This window comes from Colletes gigas, unplaced genomic scaffold (genome assembly GCF_013123115.1).
Source record: "Colletes gigas isolate AHSC1104 unplaced genomic scaffold, ASM1312311v1 Colletes_gigas_Sc00085, whole genome shotgun sequence".
Lineage (NCBI taxonomy): Eukaryota > Metazoa > Arthropoda > Insecta > Hymenoptera > Colletidae > Colletes > Colletes gigas.
The window spans coordinates 73,751-92,059 of record NW_025106713.1 but is presented as its reverse complement, the minus strand read 5'-3'; the positions used below and the strand labels follow the sequence as shown (position 1 = coordinate 92,059).

The 18,309-nt window shown below is 34.2% G+C and overlaps 4 protein-coding genes across 9 annotated transcripts; 2 read left to right on the top strand and 2 right to left on the bottom strand.

Annotated features, from left to right (window-relative positions):
- Positions 1–599: 599 nt before the first annotated feature.
- LOC122403926 (alanine aminotransferase 1) lies at positions 600–13,244 on the bottom strand. 2 transcript variants are annotated; one of them, XM_043407732.1, is made up of 6 exons: positions 12,853–13,244; positions 5,917–6,310; positions 3,188–3,517; positions 2,506–2,950; positions 1,949–2,217; positions 600–1,770 (listed from the first exon to the last, which is right to left on the bottom strand). In XM_043407732.1, the coding sequence occupies exons 2-6, from the start codon at positions 6,187–6,189 to the stop codon at positions 1,492–1,494; spliced, it is 1,596 nt and encodes a 531-aa protein (XP_043263667.1). In that variant the 5' UTR covers positions 6,190–6,310; positions 12,853–13,244; the 3' UTR covers positions 600–1,491. The 2 variants fall into 2 exon arrangements, with proteins under 2 accessions (XP_043263667.1, XP_043263666.1); XM_043407731.1 differs by lacking the exon at positions 12,853–13,244 and adding an exon at positions 6,899–7,058.
- Positions 7,536–9,018, top strand: LOC122403933 (MIP18 family protein galla-1). Of its 3 annotated transcripts, none has more exons than XM_043407746.1 (4): positions 7,536–8,129; positions 8,374–8,637; positions 8,708–8,840; positions 8,999–9,018. In XM_043407746.1, exons 1-3 carry the CDS (start codon positions 7,976–7,978, stop codon positions 8,803–8,805), a joined length of 516 nt encoding a protein of 171 aa, XP_043263681.1. In that variant the 5' UTR covers positions 7,536–7,975; the 3' UTR covers positions 8,806–8,840; positions 8,999–9,018. The 3 variants fall into 3 exon arrangements, with proteins under 3 accessions (XP_043263681.1, XP_043263680.1, XP_043263679.1); XM_043407745.1 differs by lacking the exon at positions 8,999–9,018 and having other exon boundaries at positions 7,544–7,694; positions 7,818–8,129; positions 8,708–8,989; XM_043407744.1 differs by lacking the exon at positions 8,999–9,018 and having other exon boundaries at positions 7,561–8,129; positions 8,708–8,989.
- LOC122403932 (L-selectin) lies at positions 9,625–16,739 on the top strand. 3 transcript variants are annotated; one of them, XM_043407742.1, is made up of 5 exons: positions 9,625–10,187; positions 14,921–15,024; positions 15,667–15,861; positions 15,961–16,166; positions 16,265–16,739. In XM_043407742.1, exons 2-5 carry the CDS (start codon positions 14,931–14,933, stop codon positions 16,421–16,423), a joined length of 654 nt encoding a protein of 217 aa, XP_043263677.1. In that variant the 5' UTR covers positions 9,625–10,187; positions 14,921–14,930; the 3' UTR covers positions 16,424–16,739. The 3 variants fall into 3 exon arrangements, with proteins under 3 accessions (XP_043263677.1, XP_043263678.1, XP_043263676.1); XM_043407743.1 differs by lacking the exon at positions 9,625–10,187 and adding an exon at positions 13,429–13,595; XM_043407741.1 differs by lacking the exon at positions 9,625–10,187 and having other exon boundaries at positions 14,564–15,024.
- Positions 16,740–16,863: 124 nt separating this feature from the next.
- Positions 16,864–18,201, bottom strand: LOC122403935 (60S ribosomal protein L35). The gene is made up of 3 exons (XM_043407748.1): positions 18,117–18,201; positions 17,624–17,760; positions 16,864–17,139 (listed from the first exon to the last, which is right to left on the bottom strand). The coding sequence occupies exons 1-3, from the start codon at positions 18,117–18,119 to the stop codon at positions 16,908–16,910; spliced, it is 372 nt and encodes a 123-aa protein (XP_043263683.1). The 5' UTR covers positions 18,120–18,201; the 3' UTR covers positions 16,864–16,907.
- Positions 18,202–18,309: the final 108 nt, after the last annotated feature.

Sequence of the window (18,309 nt, the reverse complement as noted above, 5' to 3'; positions counted from 1 at the left end):
TTTCTAAAGATTCTCTAACAATATTAAGTAAAGAAGCGTCAAATTTTAACAACGTTATACATAAAATTTCAAACTTACAGTTTCTCTTAAGCTTCCAACACTGACCTTAATGCTTTTAAATATTAAATAACGTTTCTGTCATTGGGAATGCTGTAAAAAAGCAAATACATCATTCAACTATTGGCTGTTTCCGTTTTCTCACGCCATAATTTCAACAAGTATCGAGGACATCCCCAAATACGGGGAACTGGCATCGCGGTCAACCTGTTAATTAGGATTCCAATACAATTATAGATTAGTTTTCGACGATAGACACTCGAAGCCAATTATTAAATTTTCCATTTTCACTATTTTTAATTTGTTTTTTGTATCGAAACGAGCCATTTTAATTTTAATATTTTAATAATATCATATTTCTGTAATGTCACTACCCATAGATATTAAAATTACAATATCTCTTAAATCAATAATTTCTCGCCATAAATAGCTTGGTGATATCGAAGATATTTGTGCGAGCGAACCAACCGTTACGTCATCATTTCGGTTCTCATAATTGAATTTAATTGAAAAGAACGTGATTAAGAGGTAATAAATTATAATTGACAATGAACAGTTTGTTTAATATTCAACAAGTAGGTGGAGTTTATATTGTTAGTTTCTCGATCTCGGACAAACATAAAAGTATCGGCGATTAACAATTTTGTTCCATTCTTACATAAAACTGCAATTTAAACCACCATTTCCTCGTTTATCTATACAATCTGTTTATATAGTTTTTAGGTTTAAAGTATTTTGCGTAACAAAAACAGTTTACAGTGGCGGGTACAAGTTGACACACGCAGACTTCATAAAAACGTATCTGTGATCCGTTGATCACTACAGACGCACAGCAGACATTTAATCACGCATTCCACACTCCTAAAAAAAAGCCCATGTATCATAAACATGATTATAAATTCATACTATTTACAAATATTCAACAAATTCGTGTAAATAATCAGTTCAAATAGAACTTTAATCTCTCGGGTGCCAAAACTTGTGCCCATAATGGATTTGCACAGTTTTTTGTTTTACAAGTCTTTAACAATTGTTCGGTGCAATATATGAACCATTTACAAGCTACATCGATTAAATATTCACTTTTAACATATAAAAATTTTAATACCAAACCATTTGATCAATATACATAAACTTTTTATATTTACAATAAATTTCCTTGACCATTATACTCGGCGCTAAAAATTGACAATAAGAAATTCAAATTTTAAAAGGAATGTATATTAATTTATCAATTTCTTTGATTTTTCCTTTTATGGAGTTAATCGGACTTAGCTTGCAAACGACTCATATATGTATGTTATTCCAAAAAATTTGAGTTAATTTATATAAATTCTTCGTTACAGTTTACATGAATTTAATACTCATTTTCATAAAAAAAAATCAGTATTACTGGCACTTCGAGGACTAATTTGAAATGTAACGACGTTAGGATTATTTATACTCTGCCAGGAACTTGAGATGAAACTGTCTTAGGCTCTCGAGCATCGTTTTTATTTTTTCTTTCTGTGGTAAAATTGTGGTCCTAAAGTGATAGGTTCCGGGTCGTTGTCCAAAACCCGAGCCAGGTATTACGCATATTCCGGTGGTCTCCAACAATTTGAAGGCATAGAAAACGTCCGGCTGCTGGCCTGCCGCCTCCGCCGCTTTTATGGCTTTCTTTGGTAGGTCGATTCGTGGAAATACGTACATTGCGCCCATTGCTGGATTCACCTATTATTTAAATAAAAATATTCAGAAAATAATTGAGAAACGAGTAATTCCAAGCCTCTCAAGATGAACAAATTAGAGGTGTTTGGGGGCTTTGAATAATTCGGTACTGAAATTAATTTGTACGTAGAATAACTTTGATGATAATGGGACAAATCAATGAAAATGTTTCTTTTCGTACTTTGTAACCTGGAATGCTATTTAGTGTATCGACCACCAGTTCCGACCTTTCCGCCAACGAGCGCAAAGTATATTCCTTTTCCTTTTTAAATAGTTCGTACGATGGTTCCTGTGGTTTTGGTGGATTCACTACAACGTCCATTACGATTTGACCAAGAACGGTCGGGCATAGCATCGCGGAGATCGATTTCAATAAAATCGCCATTACTTTTGGATCCATATTTATGATCTCCGAGTACCCGCCACGGATTCCACACTCTCCCATATATCCTGCAAAATACAATTATTAGAATTGTTAGTACTATTTTCGATTCTGATGAAACTTAATTATCATTTATTTTGATCGACGACCGGTGTTAGTCACCGACGACCACCACGAACATTTTCACATTGTAGTAGTACCGGTCACCGGTAAATATCACGCTGATTTTCAAATCGTACTGTCAGTTATAGATGACCACCACCACCACCACACTAATCAGAACACACTGAACTATAATAAATTTCAAATACAACAAATTTCTCCAGACATTAAAAAGAAACTAAAAAGAAACCCACCTTTAGACACAGACATAAAAGACGCAAGTTCCATTTTGGAATAAGGTTCTCCCATTTCGGTCATGACTTTTTTGAACGAATGGAAGGCACTGTCCTTATCATAAACATTGTCCTGGTAAACCTCATCCGCCAACAAAAACAAACGATTTTTGTACGCAAATCGAATCACGTCCTCGATATTATTGCGTGTCAGAACCTGGCCAGTTGGATTCCCAGGATTTATCACAACCAACACTCTAGGATTGCAGTTTCTTTCAGATTCGTTCAATGCTCTGTCCAATTCAGAAGAGTCTAAGGCCCATTTGTTCTCCTCGTTAAGGTAGTAGCCGATCTGGGCCAAGCCAAATTCTGCCAATGTGGCTGAATAGAGAGGATACTGGGGAATTGGAATCATCACGCCGGATGGCTTTCCATCTATTCTCTCGTTAAATAGTTTCAGGAACGACTGCAATAAAACACAGTGCAAACTTTCGAGTCAACTTACGGATCACGTCTGATATTTATTTTAAGGATCATTACTGTAATTCCAAGCCCCAGTTAATTACAATGTTTAAAATTGAAATCTCTACAATCTATGCATCAAATGTTTCATTGGACAATTCAAAAACAACTATAATTTCGCCCCCCTTCCCTTTCCAAAATGCAGCCCTATGCAAAGTATGAACAATTGTAATTTGCTCACTTTAATACCATCGGAGGCGCCATTCGAAAGGATGATATTTTCATAGTTGCACGGGATTCCATCACGATCTTGAATATACTCGGCCACATGCTTGCGAATGATCTCGATCCCAGCTGATTCCGAGTATGCTCCCACGCTGCCTCCTTTGCACCCGCACAGGATGTTTCTAGCTCGCTCTTTTGCATCCTCTGGATAACTGGGGTCGTCCATGAGGCTTGGAGACACTGTCAGGGTCAATACTTGCCTCAGAAAGGTAATGGGTTGCTGACCCATTGCATGGGCATCTCCCACGTTGGCTTTTATCACTTCTTTGAATGGTTTTTTGGCCCCCTGAAAGAAAATTAATTAATATATCTGTGATTTATTGATCCTATAAAGGAACAATGATTAAATAAACTCTCTAGAAAAATTCTAAAGTATTTTGAATATTCTGAAAAAATCTAATAAATTATTATTATACATATAGTTATAAACGATATACAGAGTATACAGAGATCCTTTGTTCAGTTTTATTGTGTAATATTTAATAATTTATCGATTAAATAATTATTCTACACAAAGTATTCGTTATATTACTTTTTTCATTATGTAGAAACATAGTTCACACGTTCTGCGAATTCCCAGACGATTAAGTTGTTTGTTCCTTAACAAGTTTTAACATGCTACAACCGCCAATTGAAACGAAACTGCTCATGAAAGTATGATGACGCAAACGAGCTTCTAACAATGAATGCGATAAACCTTAATTTTTTTCAATTTCTTTTACCAGAATGTACTTTTTATTCCTTCGTAATTATTAAAAAGAATAATAATACAATTTTTAATTAACGAAGGTGTGAAATAAAAGTTTCGAGAAATTTGGAATTTTATCAAACAGGCATTGGTTCGATTTAATTAGGTCGCTCTGTATATTCCCATTTATAAATATTTTAGAACATTTCTGGATAAAATGAGGTCACAATTCTCAAGTTAATCGTGGGAGTGGGAATATACTTTTATGAGTCACTGTAAGTATGTATGTAAATAGGCACCATTTACGTCGTAATATGAATTCGAGTTACGGCACGAAGGTCGCTGCATGTTTGTGAAACTTTTATCTCTGTAATACGTATGTACCATACAGTGTTAAATTACATGGCTAAACAACAGACCACTTCAACAGATTTTCTTACAAAGGTAGCTGGGATCATTTCGAATGCTAGTCATCTATTCCATAACAAAATCAACGTATTATAATTTTTTCCTGATGTCTATCCAAACAATTTAAATTTTATCCATTCCTTGTGTAATATTTCACTCGATAATTTGAATTTTTATTTTTATTCGTAGAAGAATTAAAATCAATGAATATAAAATAAACTTTCGATGTTGTGAAGTTTTAATAAATAAAACTAAATTCTATAATCTCTAAGAAGCAATAAAATGATGAGATAATTAATTATCTACATTGTTAAATCTTATCAGATAAGAAATTTAACGCACAAACAAAGGAAAATTCTAGTTCTCTAATATAATTGTATGCTTCTAGATAAATAACTAATAAGATTAACATATGAATACTAAATTCATTCGGTCAAATAATTAAATTCTCGCCAGTTTTTCCTGAAATATTTCCTTCTATAATCGATATATTTTCATTTTTATCCGACGAGTAACATATAAAAAGTATATACTTTATTTGTTTTGTTCGAAACTTTTATCGAGATATCATGTTTTTTAAACTGATTTTGGTCAATGTTTTGTTTTCTGAAAGTAAATGTTAGTAAAATTTTGCATCGGATTAGCAATGATTTTTTGTGTTATTTCGAAAGTTGTGGGGCGTTTAAGTAATAGACACGCCAATTGGAACTCTATTCTTAGACGGAAACACCTTGAAAACGTCCGCTGCGTCAGGTGGTTTCAACTATATCATAAATCAGGACTAATGGAATATCTAAAACCATAGAAATGGCGCCCAATTAAGTAGCGAATCTAGAGTTCAATGTATCAGAAAATCTATAATCGATTGTACAACGCAGAGATAAAACATTAAATTATCTTTTATGTTTGTGCAATTTTAACCGAAACTGACAATTAAACCCATTTTAATGTATGGGGCGTACATTTGCACATATTATTAAACATCTTTAAGACTTGCAATTAAGATTTGCAAAGTCGAAACATTTCGATCAATTGAATACGCGCTCTCTCGAATTCGCCTCGAGTTTCTCGATATCGAGTACACATACGATACTCGACACACGCGACCAACACTCATAGCCACCCTCCACTCGCCTCATTCGCCAACTCGAAATATTTCGAGATCCTCCACTAACGCTTTCGACTATCTCGATATCGAGTCTACCGTACACTATAGAGATCAGAACAATATTGTAATCAATCAAATTTTATTGACACTTCTATCGCCTTTTATTTTTATTCACCCGTTCGCTTGATATTTCCTTGTTTTCTCCATTTAAAATCCAATGTACATGATAGAGATCGAACCATACTGTATCAAATTTATCAAGTGCATTGACACATTTCCCCCGTCGTTTTTTATTCTAATCTATCGATCACGAGTATTACATTTCCTTACTTCCTGAAGCTCCTTCCACGAGTCTATTGTACACGATATCGATCGAATTATATGTATACTGTCTGTCTAATCTACGAGAGTGCATTGACACATTTCGCCCGTCGTTTTTCAGTGCATATAGTTAATCGCCAACCACGAGTGATAATCTTACCTTTTGGAGCTCCTTTTCGATCTCGATGGCGCGCAATAAAAGTGGTCCGCGCACCGCGTATTCCATCTTCCGGAGGTTCATGAAGACGTTGTCCTCGGTGAGGACCTTGTTACCGGGCGTGACGCTCGCCATGCCACGATGGAGTGTTCTGCCGACGGCCGGCCGCTGGACTCTGCTTCCTGGCGTTACTGACCCCACAAAGGCATCCAGTCGTTCCCACGTCCTAGGCCGACTGCTCGCGATAACGGCGTTCCACCAACGTGCCCACGGCATTGTTCCACCGTGCGTTCCTCTCTCTTTACCTCTTCCGTTCAATCAGTCCGCCGACGGTTCCGGTAATTCACTCCGCAAGTCGTCTGGTAGGGGAGGGGTTTCGCGCATGCGCACCACCACCCTGGAACAAACCAAATGCAACGGTATATGAGCTATTCACAGGCCAACTCCACTTTTTTAATTTTTTTTTAATGTATACTGACTGACCCACATTTTCTCATCTATTTTTTTTTAATCTAAATAAAAAAAAACAAAACTGTTATGTACATGTCCCTTAGAGGTTTGTTTGAAACTTATGGAAATATGGAAATTTTAAACTAACAAATGTTTACCATTCCAAGTTGTTACAAGTGTTATTATGGTCCCTTTTAGCAATTTAGCAGAACTGGAGTTACTGTCAGTAACTGTCAGACCCGTTCCTCGACTCGTCGTTTCACGGCAAAAAAGGCTTACCTTCGTACTTACTTGCACAGTTCCGAGTCTACGTCGCGCACAAACCATTATCATTCGATTCATTACTTAGAGCAGTTACAAGTGACAGAAATTACAAAATAATTAACACAAGTTTCTTTTTAATCAATTTAGATCGACGTCCCCGAGCAATTTCCACGACGTGAATACGTTATTCGTTCAAATTTCCTACAGATTAAAGAAAAAGGACCCTCTAGGAAGCTTTCTTTTGCATTCTTCTCTTGCACCGTTCTCTCACCTTAAAACCTCATTCGTCAAGCCCGGAACGAATACGTTTGTCGGTTTCGCGGAGGAACCACGCGGCCGTTAGCTTCCATGAATCTGAGCAGTTTGTCGTTGTGGACGGTCCGGTTCTCTGCGGAACGGAGCGTGCGCAGGACGAGGCAAACCAATTCTTTTCTACATCAATCGGATCGTCTGTTATTTTATTCCAAGGCATGTCTTGGGTCACGATCTTTGCAAGTACTGTGAACCGCCATAGGTCTACCGAATTCTTCTCGATCCTCTGACTCGGGGTTACGGCGAGGTGAAAGGTCCTTAACCTGTTCGATAACCTAACCCTGTCGCTATTGAGGACGAGATATATCGATTCTACGACGTCTATACGATTATTTATGCAATCATTAAAAAACATTAACTTCGATGCGTTGTAGTTACTAATTAATGATTACAAGTGTACTATCTGTACTATCAGTACTATCTGTAGCAAAGTAGTTAGTGACTGTACTATTGGTAAATCTTGAAAAACAGACTTGAAGTTTTGCTGGTAATTAGTCTCTTCTTTACCGACAATGAAATAAATTAAATATAGCAATAGAGGGCATAAATAAAAAGAAAATACGATAAAAATTGCACTCGTTATCAGATTTATTATACAATGTTATGTATCTAAGTAATTTAAGGTATCTTTCAAGGGTTTCTTGACATGAAATTGTGTTCGAAATAGTTGTTACACACTATAAGATTCGAAGCAATTAGAATCTACGAGTTCCACCACTAATCGGAGTGCAAGCTTTCAATTATAAATATACAAGGTGGTTCACCTTAATTACTTGGAAATCGTTCAAATTTGTTTAATAATTCGTTTTCCCTCATTTTGAAATTTCTATTTCTTCTATCTCAATGACTGAAATAATTGTAATAAGACAAAATTCTAGCGGAAAAGTCCATCGACATTGAACTTCCGGACGTAGTGGTGACGTAACTAAATGGCACGCAGAGGTTAGGTTCATTGAAATTTTGCCATAACATAAACAACAAATTCTGACGATGCATCGTTAATTGCTATACGAGACAAGGGGGGAACGGGGCGAGAATGTTGTCGTTTTTACGAAAAATCTCTATCGGGGGCAAGATAAGAGATGGTCTGCCAACGGGAGACGAAATGGACGTTACGGAAGGCTTTCCGGATGGAAGAAACCTAACTCTAATATCACAATCCGATACCGAACTCAAAGAATCTGTTTATGGCAAGTTTCTATTACAAAAACAAAATGTTACAGAGTCCATTTTCAATCTCTGCCAATTAAACTTTATTTCTTCTTTGTTCAACAGCTAATAAGAATGTTTTAATTTCTATAATTTCAATTTTTTAACAAACTTATCACAATTACTTCTTACTTTCCCGAAAAAATATATCCGAACAATTTTAATTTAACAGTCTATTTACAAATCATTCTTGTTGAGCTCAATAAAATTGAAAAATCATTGTAGATTTGCTCAGAACTATCAAGGATCCTGAAAAGCCGCAGACATTGGAGCAGCTGGATGTTGTTTATGAAGAGTGCGTTGAAATTTCAAAGCAAACACCGAATGGAGTGTCTGTGATACGCATTGAATTCAATCCAACCGTGCCTCATTGTTCTTTAGCAACCCTAATCGGTCTTTGCATTAGGATCAAACTGGAGCGTTATTTAGTGGCTCTTTTTAAACTAGATATATATATTAAGAAAGGTGCACACTCTACAGAGCAAGAAAGTAAATATAACATATTGCATAATGTTAATCTAGTAGTTTCTTAGTATTAATGGAAGGTTTGCTATTTTAGTAAACAAGCAAATAAACGATAAGGAACGAATCGCTGCAGCTATGGAAAATCCTAGCTTGAGAGAGCTAGTAGAAAAATGCATCCAAGAAGAGGAATAAAAGATCCAAGTTTCCAAATTGTAATATCTTATAATTTTCTAATCAAGAACCGTTGTAAATCCAATTTTTAATAATTGACTATTTAATCTGATGTAAATAATCAAGAATATACAATTTCGCTATAGCTATAAGAATCCTTGTTTGAGAAAGCTGGTGGAAAAATCGGGGTTTCCGAAATTGTAACATCTGTGTTATTATTTTTATATAATAATTCTTTAACAGAGGATTGTTTGCATCCAAATTTTTAAATAAAGAATATTTTATCCAATGTAAATAATTAAAAATAGATGGTTCACAATTCCAAAATACAGTTAGGTTTTATTTTATGTTGATAAAATATTTTCTTCAAATGAAGAGAGTGATATGGAAAATGTATAGTATTGTTAAATGTACACCTGGTGATCATAAGTTTGAATAAAATAATTTCTATTATCTATTTCTAGAAAGAGTTACATTCATTTTTCCATAAGCTTCACAACATATTTTTGTAATTAGGTTTCCAAACCTTGAGTTCTAAATGTAATATTCCTATTTCTGCTTGGTCGACATTTATCGACTAATTTAGTACAATTATCCCATATTAGCGTAATATTGAAGTAGAAAATGAATCACGACTTAATGCTTCTATATTACAATGGAACAAGTTTTATTTAACAAAAAATAAATTATTATGACTATCCTTGTGTTTTCTTTAAAATTGCAGTTGCATTTTTTGACTTGCCAAGGTTTTTTTTTCTATAAAAAAAACAAAATTTGACTAGTTTACTGGAAGAAAGGTGTATGTTACGTATGACTGAACTTTGATTTATTGTGGAATATTGTATTTTGTACTTATTAATCATATCCTAATATCCTCTGCACCACAATACTTTACATCATAAGTCCACAAGGAAGTCACAAATAATAATAATCTATTATCTGGCGGAAGGAGAATTCCTTTTAAAAAATCAACTACAACTAAAGTTTGACTCCAATGAAAAAAAACAAATCGTAACTCTGAAAGACCGTCGACTTCGAAGAAGAACTGAAAGAGTTAACGGGTGAGGGGAACGATCAGTGAGAGGTGCCGCGGGGACGGACTGAGAATTATCCAGGGCCCCTTTCAGGCCCCCGAAGATGTTCCCCAGACGGTCGAGTGGGAAGAATCTAGGTTACTCGAGCCAGAAGGGAATGTGGGCCGGCTATATACCGGTTCACTTGCTCGTACACCGCAGTTCATTCTTCTTTCTAGTCGCGATTGACCAGTCGACGAGCTTGCGCGATTCGACCAACCAGAAAACTAAGGAAACTATAATAAATTCGTCGTTAATTTTTCGTAAATAGTTCGATAGTCGAGGGCTCTTGGTGAACCTAAAGGACGACCCAGAGAAGATTTTTTTTAGGTAAGTGTAAGGGAAAATCGAAAGCGGCGAGGTCGTCATCGATCGCCTACCTTGTGACCTACCGGACGAACTCTGAGCTTTCTCTTCGATGATACGGTTTCCTATTTTTACCATTTTGGCACGGCCTTCCTCAAAACCGTGCCTGTTTTTACGTGGGATTCAACGAGTATTCAAATGGAAATGCTTTTTTTCATTGATGTTTTTGTGGAAATGGAATCTAAGTTGGAATGAAAATTTTCGAATATTCTTATTTTTAAATAAATTGCCTTAGAAATAGAATGTAGACTGGTTCGGAAATTTCTTTTAAGAAAATTCTCTTTTTTAGGAATTTTAGATACGATTTCGTATCGAACGTTTTAAAAATAAAATCCAGTTTCATACGAAAAAATCTAGGCTGACTGAAAAATTTATTTTTGATACCAATATTCTCAATTTTTCAAGAAATTTCAATTTTCAAACTATGACAAAGTACCATAAAATGATAACAACAGTGAATAGTTTTTAGTCAAAAAGTTACCAAGAAAGATTAAAAAATGTACACTTTACAATAGAATAGTTCCATAAAATTTGTATAATAGATGAATGGTGATGAATTTTAAGAACATAATTTCTCACTGAATTATCAATTTTTAAACTATGGTAGAGAGCCATAAAATGAAAACGATAGTGAATTGCCAAAATCATTAATCATTAAAGTCTTTGTTTCCATAAACAAAAGAGTATATGATCTATAGGTCTGTTAATTAACATATAATAAATTACCTTTAATTAATGGCTTATCCTTGATTGCCTGATTCATTGTTTTTCATCTATGTTTGCATTCTTTTCTCAAATTCATACCACAAAAATCCAATTTTCTCATGCTTTTCATATCCAAGAAATTTAGTAGTTCCTAAGTGCAATCCCTTGCTAAACAGAATCCGCTTGCTGTTTAAAATAATAAATTCATAATAACAATAATAAAGTAAAGAAAACAAACAATCCTACTTTCTTAGTATATATCGTTAATCCTAATTTTTTTTTAATTTCTCGATTAAAAGAATATTGCAAAATTTATAATTTTGGAATAGTATAACTCATAGAGATTAAAATACACAAACATTCGAAACCAAACTTGTGTTGCAAAATAAAACAATTAAAAACAATTCTGGGATTGATTTCAAAAAAATTTACAAAAATTATAAAACAAAAAGAATATCACGGATAATATTAATTTCATTACAACAATAACTTAATTAAAATGATAATTTATACAAAATGGATGAACAATTATGTGACAGAAGTGAAGAAACTGTTTAGACTAATTTACATGCGATTTTGAGCCACAATTTTTCGAATTTAACGATTCTGATGCATCAAACTATAAATTACGCATTTCCAAAAGAATGTCCTCGACTGGGTAAATAATTTTCTAGATTAATAACCTTTGTTGTTTTCTTACAGCAAATTTTTCGATTTTCCAGCGTGAATGCCGGTATTAGGTTTTGAGTAAACATGCTTGTTTCGAAGATCCCTCACTTTCCCTTCGATTCGTGAACGGTGTAGAGATTTATCTTCGCGAAGGTGCTTTCCTTGCGTAAGTCGGTGCAAGTCTATGTACGCAACAATCTAACAAGAAGTACATATTATCTCTAGTGAGAATTCGTTACAACTAGATCTTACGATATCCTTTCATGAATGGGAAAAATAGAAACTAACCTGTTTTTCATCGTCACTTTCTGTCTGAAAATTTGTTTGCGATCAAAATTTGGACGAAAATTGTCTTCCACGATGCTGCAATGCGAAATATTATTTCTAGTAGGAATTGCGTTACTAAATGTTGCGATGCCCTTCCATGAAAGGAAAAAAGGGAAGCCAACCTACTTTTCTTTCTATCGCCAGATTCCAACTGAAAATTCTTCGGCGATCGAAACTTGGAGAGAAATTCTCTTCCATGATGGCCGAGTTAAGTTCTGGCAAACGTGAGTTGAAAATGTACACGCTTTCGAAAGAAATAAGTGGGACAAATTCCCCGACGTTTTCGTAGGGAAATTAATACATTCACCGTACCCGTTAATTTCATTTTAACTATATGAATACAAATTCTAATCAAAAGAAAAAACGTATTTTAATATAACTACCTAGTGTCTACAGCGTAGGTTGTAACATAGAGAATACACGATACCATGCGATCATTTTTTCTTTGTTTCTAACCTTGTTTCCTTCTTTCTCCACTTGGAAATGTTGGAGTGAGAAAGATTGGTGGGAAGAAATATGGGGAATTAGATTCCAAACGTGTAGTCGAAAATATGTTCCTAACCAGAAATAATTCTTTTCTTTGGATATAGATGCCCTATCTCTCCTATTATCGAAATAAATTATGTCCCAACGATCTGATAAATAGTAAATTAAACATAAATCTAAATTTAAACTACGAATCAACAGTCATTCTTACACACAAGCACACATAACAGGTGCTACCAGTAACCTACATTGTATAATACTTCGGTGGGCGTTTGAATTATCTTTTGGCATAAAAAAGCGATTAGTTTGTTTTATTCACTTTCTCAAATATATACTATTTATTCGTTTGTAATTAGTAGGAAGGTTATATATTCGAAATAAAATTCATTTAAAGCATTTCGTAATATGATTTTAGATATGCTTTCTCAACAATTTTACTCACCAATTTGTTTCTTTTTCTTTTTTCCGTCGAACGCTTCGGCACGCTCGTGTTCGGTTTTTTATATTGGTGTACTCGTTCCGAATACTTGAGACCTCCTCATATGCAGCGGGCTTACCAACAAACGAGGAAGCCGTTAAGGGAGATGCAGTCACACACAGCCAATTGTGGAACCGGACGATATAAAGCCGGCCAAATAACGGTTTCACGAGCATACATGCGGATACAAAATAAACTCACAATATCTCTCTCTCTCTCTCTCTCTCTCTCTCTCTCTCTCTTTGTCTCGTTCCTTTGCCAATTGCCCTTTCTTTTCACACGTTTACTGTCATGGTGGCCACTGGTGACTGGTGCATTTAACCTACGTTTTTTTTTTAATACGATTACGATAAATGAATTTCAATATAAATATTTAGATAATGTTATCGATAATACTAATACTAATTTTATTGAATACCATAAAATAGCAGTATTCCATTAAAGTTTCTCTCTTTCTTGTTCCATCGCGATTGTCCTTTCTTTAATACATTCATTACCATAGTGGTCACTGATGATTCAGCAGCCGATAACAGCTGTCTGTCAAAATATTATATATCTCGGCCGGTAAATTGTTCCTGCCGCCGGTAACCTGAGATCAAACGAAGATAAAGATTGAATTCGGCGATTACATTGCTTTTCGATAAACATTAAACTATTTGATGTGAAAGTGAATGGGTCTCTTCGATTATGTTGTAAATTGAGCAACAGTTTGTAGAATTTTATTGGTGATATTTCACAATTTTTATAAAAGGTCTTGGAGCGAATCGAAAGTTAAATTTCAGAATGAAAATTGATAATTAGACACGATAAGGAGAAGCAAAGTATGTTGCAATATGTAATTTGCACGGAAGGTGTTAAAATTTCCAAAGTAGACGGTTGTTGACCGGATGAGGCTTTCGACACCCATATTCTATTAACGACAATCTTTCACAGATACATTGTGCAACAATTACTGTTTCGTTACGAAGCATTAAGAAACCCAAACTCATACATACACTTCGTTATTAAATGAAAAATAGTTTCTTATTAAAATCAAATGTAAAAGAAACAACAAATTTTGAATAATATAAAAATATTAAATATTAAATATGGAATATTTATTGTACACTACTTTAATTAGAATTTCGTTTTCACCGTTAAAGACGTTAGTTTTCTCATGCTAGAGATAATAATCGCGATGGTATAGTAATTGTACTTTACATTGTGTTGGCGCACTTCAAGCTATTAATTACGAATCGTCTGGCGGTGTCGCGTAGATGATTTAGAAAGTTGCAAGCCCATAGAACTATAAGGAAAGTTAGACAGCGCGTTAGAAAAAAACCATTAGACCTGTTGCAAAACCCCCCTCACATTTTTCACTGTCGTTGGCGTGAAAGAGCAATCCCCGGAGATGTGCATCCTTTCCTTCTCGGATCATAATTCATTCCTGTAAAGTCTCCTTTCACCCTCGACAAAGATCCCTTCCCAACAAACTTTTACCTACTAAACATTCAGAACGGAAAATAATTCACGGTCCAATGCTTCCTCATGAAATAGAAACTTTAACACGATCTTCGAAACTTTTTTATTTATGCCATTTTTCCTCGGCAAAGATTATAAGATTAATTAATTTTTTATCCGACGATAATATCTATATCGTTTTTTTTTCTTCTATTCTTATTTTAATTCCCAATTTGTTGTTTACTACTTGTATCGAAAGATTTTTCCCATTAACTATAAATAAATAATATTTATTCGAAGAAAAGAATTTATATTCGCATAATCGCATCGAGAGACTTGCAAATTTAATTTAGAGCTGTGTAGTTTTTATTCTTTACTTTATACTTTATCATTTGATATACTTTTTCCATTGTTAAATACCTTTTTTTTCGAATCAATGTCTCTGATTTCTTTGGAGATTCTGCACTTTTTGACTGTCGACCTAAAACAAAAAAACAATGCGCCAATGGGGAATTGAAATAAAATATAATTTACTTTTGATAAGATTGAAGTAAATAAAAATGCAATGTTCTTTCTTTTCCCTTTCTTTAAGAACCAAAAATATGAGGACGTTATGGCTGATGGTCCTCCTTGGTGGAATTATGGTAAACGCACAACGGCGACTTGCTCTTCCCGATGCACGTAGTTGTGCCAACCGTAAGTATCACTTCAAGATTTACATCAGGATATTAAAACATTCATTCGTTTTGAACTACCATCTAATCTTTCAAAGTTGAATGGTTAATCTAAATTATTCTAATCGTTGTTGTCTCAAGTGTTGCAAAGTTGTTTTTAACGGAGCAAAACATATTTAATTTAATATTTAAAGAGTGAAAAATTAAAAAAATAACAAGAAATTGCATCAAGTACTTGTTACTTATTTATGATAATTAATGTGAATTAATTTGAAAAATGAGAAACAAAAATTTCCATTATGCATTTGAGTTATTTCATCCATAACATGTTTATTAATAAATAATTGTTATTATTTAATAACTTTACTCTTTGCCATTTACTTTCTACAAAAACCCGTCGTCAACTATTAAACAAACCACTTTCTCCGTTACGCAACCACTTTACAAGTAAATAAGATTAACATTTAGAGTCTTCTCTATAAACTACAAAATTCTGTTATTCTATCCTAAGTAAAATATTTAATTAAAATTAAATATAAATTTAACTGTAATTATAGTCAGATTTTGCTCCCTGTTTCTTACATTCTTTTAAAAAATTTTTTCATCATCTTATAACATCTTTTCTATTTAAGAACCAAATTAAAACTGACCGAATCTTTTTCAGGAGTGCGACACGCCACTTACAGGGACGCCAGGGGTGTCGGTCACTCGTATTTTTTCAGCTGGGAACACCAACCAACCAGGAGTTTGGAGGTGGATTGGTTGGACGCTCGTAACATCTGCAGAAGGCATTGCATGGACGCAGTTTCTCTTGAAACTCCTCAAGAAAATGAATTCATTAAACAGAGACTCGTCAGAGGTAAACAATACATTCAATTTCATTTAAAATTTTGTACTAATTATTAATTAATTCTCATTCAATTAACTAATTGTAATTTTTCTATTTAAAAACTTACAGGAAACGTGAGGTTCATTTGGACTTCAGGACGCAAATGTAATTTTAATGGATGCGATCGACCAGATCTCCAACCACAAAATATCAACGGTTGGTTTTGGTCAGGATCTGGAGCTAAAATAGGCTCCACTACACAGCGTAACTCTGGCGATTGGAGCAATACAGGTGGTTACGGACAACCACAACCTGACAACCGTGAAGCTGCTCAGGTATTTGGAATTTCCAAACAATATTACACGATTTTAATGCGTCGATCACTATAATGTATATATATATATATATATATGTTAATGATTTTCTGTTCCAGGGCAACGACGAGTCCTGTCTGTCTATTTTGAACAATTTCTACAATGACGGCGTCAAATGGCACGACGTGGCCTGCCACCATCGAAAGCCATTCGTCTGCGAAGACAGTGACGAGCTTCTGAACTTTGTGCTCTCCAGAAATCCTGGCATACGCCTCTAAACCCTCCGCAAAAGCTTCCATTGAATCTTAAACGTTCGATTTCTAGAATTTATGCGACAGAAAATATTTAAAACATACTATGTTTCATCATTATTTAATACTAAATTAAAAGCAAAACCTTGCGAAACAAAATAGTTAGAAGTCGAACGTTTCATCTCTGAGTTCATTTGATAAAAAATATTTCAAACATAAATTTTGTTTCATTGTCATTATTTAACCAATTAATATCCACCGTTAATTTAATTTATCTGCAAGCTACAATGAAACGATTCGGAAGCTTGTGGAATTAATCGATTACAAGTCAAATGATCCAGAATATCAAACTTTTTGTCTGGAAGCTGGCCTACTATTAACTTTTATACTCTTTTATATAGAAAATAAAAAGCATTTGCAGATGATTTCAGGAGTTTAAATTTCATTACCGTAAAATTAGATAGCGCTAAGTTTAAAAAAAATTTTTATTTTGTCCCTTATTAATTGTAGATTACACTTTCAGAGCGTATTTCCTTGGAGGGAAAGCAGATCGTTTGCGAATCTCTTTCAGTGTCTTTCTGCTGGCCTGGTAAGGTGTTAGAGCCCTTCTTAGGGCTCTTGTTTTCTTTGGCCTCAAATCCAGAGGCTTGTACTTTTTGTTCTTATACAACAGACGCAAGTTCTCCTTTTGCTTTTGGTGCATGATTATGTAGACCCTAGCTATTGCCTTCCTCACTACACGGCTGAAGTACACAAAATTTACAAATTAGTACAAATGGAAAACAAAGATTCAAAAATCAATAATTAGTTTAATTGCATTTTGTATGTTATTAAAGGAAACTAGAATTGTAAGAAGTAAACAAAAAAATAATAAAATAAACTTTCGATGCACTTTGAATTCTTCAATTTTTACTTGTACATGGTTATTATTTAATTCTTACAATTTCAATAAAATGCTTGAGACGGAAAGCTTGTCTTTTGCTTTAGCATCTATCTATCTGAATAATGAATAAAAAATTAAACAGTATGAATATAAAAATGGCTCTGATCGGTGTCGGTAGTGCACGACATGTGTCGGCAATGAATGTGCTAAATGACTAATAGGGTTCTAATTTGTTTATTAACTGTGTCTAACATAAACGTATAAAGGTTCTGATTTGAAATGTGTAACAGTCCAAGAATTGATGATATTGCATTGAACGAACAAGTTTCAAAATTGATACATACATCTTCGAAAGCTTGGAAGCAGCTCCCCCGGTGACCTTGGCGACACGAAGATTTGTCAGCTCCATTTTGAGCTCCTCCAGCTGCTTCAACAACTCTTTCTTATCCTTCGTCCGCAATTCAGTACACTTAACCTTACCCTGGAATAGTAATCACAATATTCTCCATGACACTTTTCGAACACATTCAATATTTTCAAAAATTCAATTATTATCGCCAATAAAAACATTTCAACATTTTTAATAAATAATTTTTAAGCTGGAATATTTTAAACGTCATTCAAATAACAAAATTTTTAATGAGTACTTTGAACGTTAAGTTTAAAGTGAAAATAAAGGTTACGTTTTCATGGTTGTCGTTTTGCACGCCATTATTGAAAATAAAAATATATAGTTATTTCGGTTCACAGTAGGGTCGAGATAATTATAATTAAAATTTTAAAAGGCGATCGACTATGATGGTTTAAATAGAAATGGATTTTCACTAGATCACTAACCATCTTGCGCTTATTCTTCTTCAACCGGAAAAGAATCAAGGGACAAAGTCACGAATCAACGACACGTGTAAGTATGCGACTCTATAATACGAAAGTAAACGTTTACGCCATCTGGTAACTAAAGTAAGAACATTCGTTGCGTATTTGTACCAATGAAAACAATTTTAGAAAACCTTTCGAAACGAGGCTACAA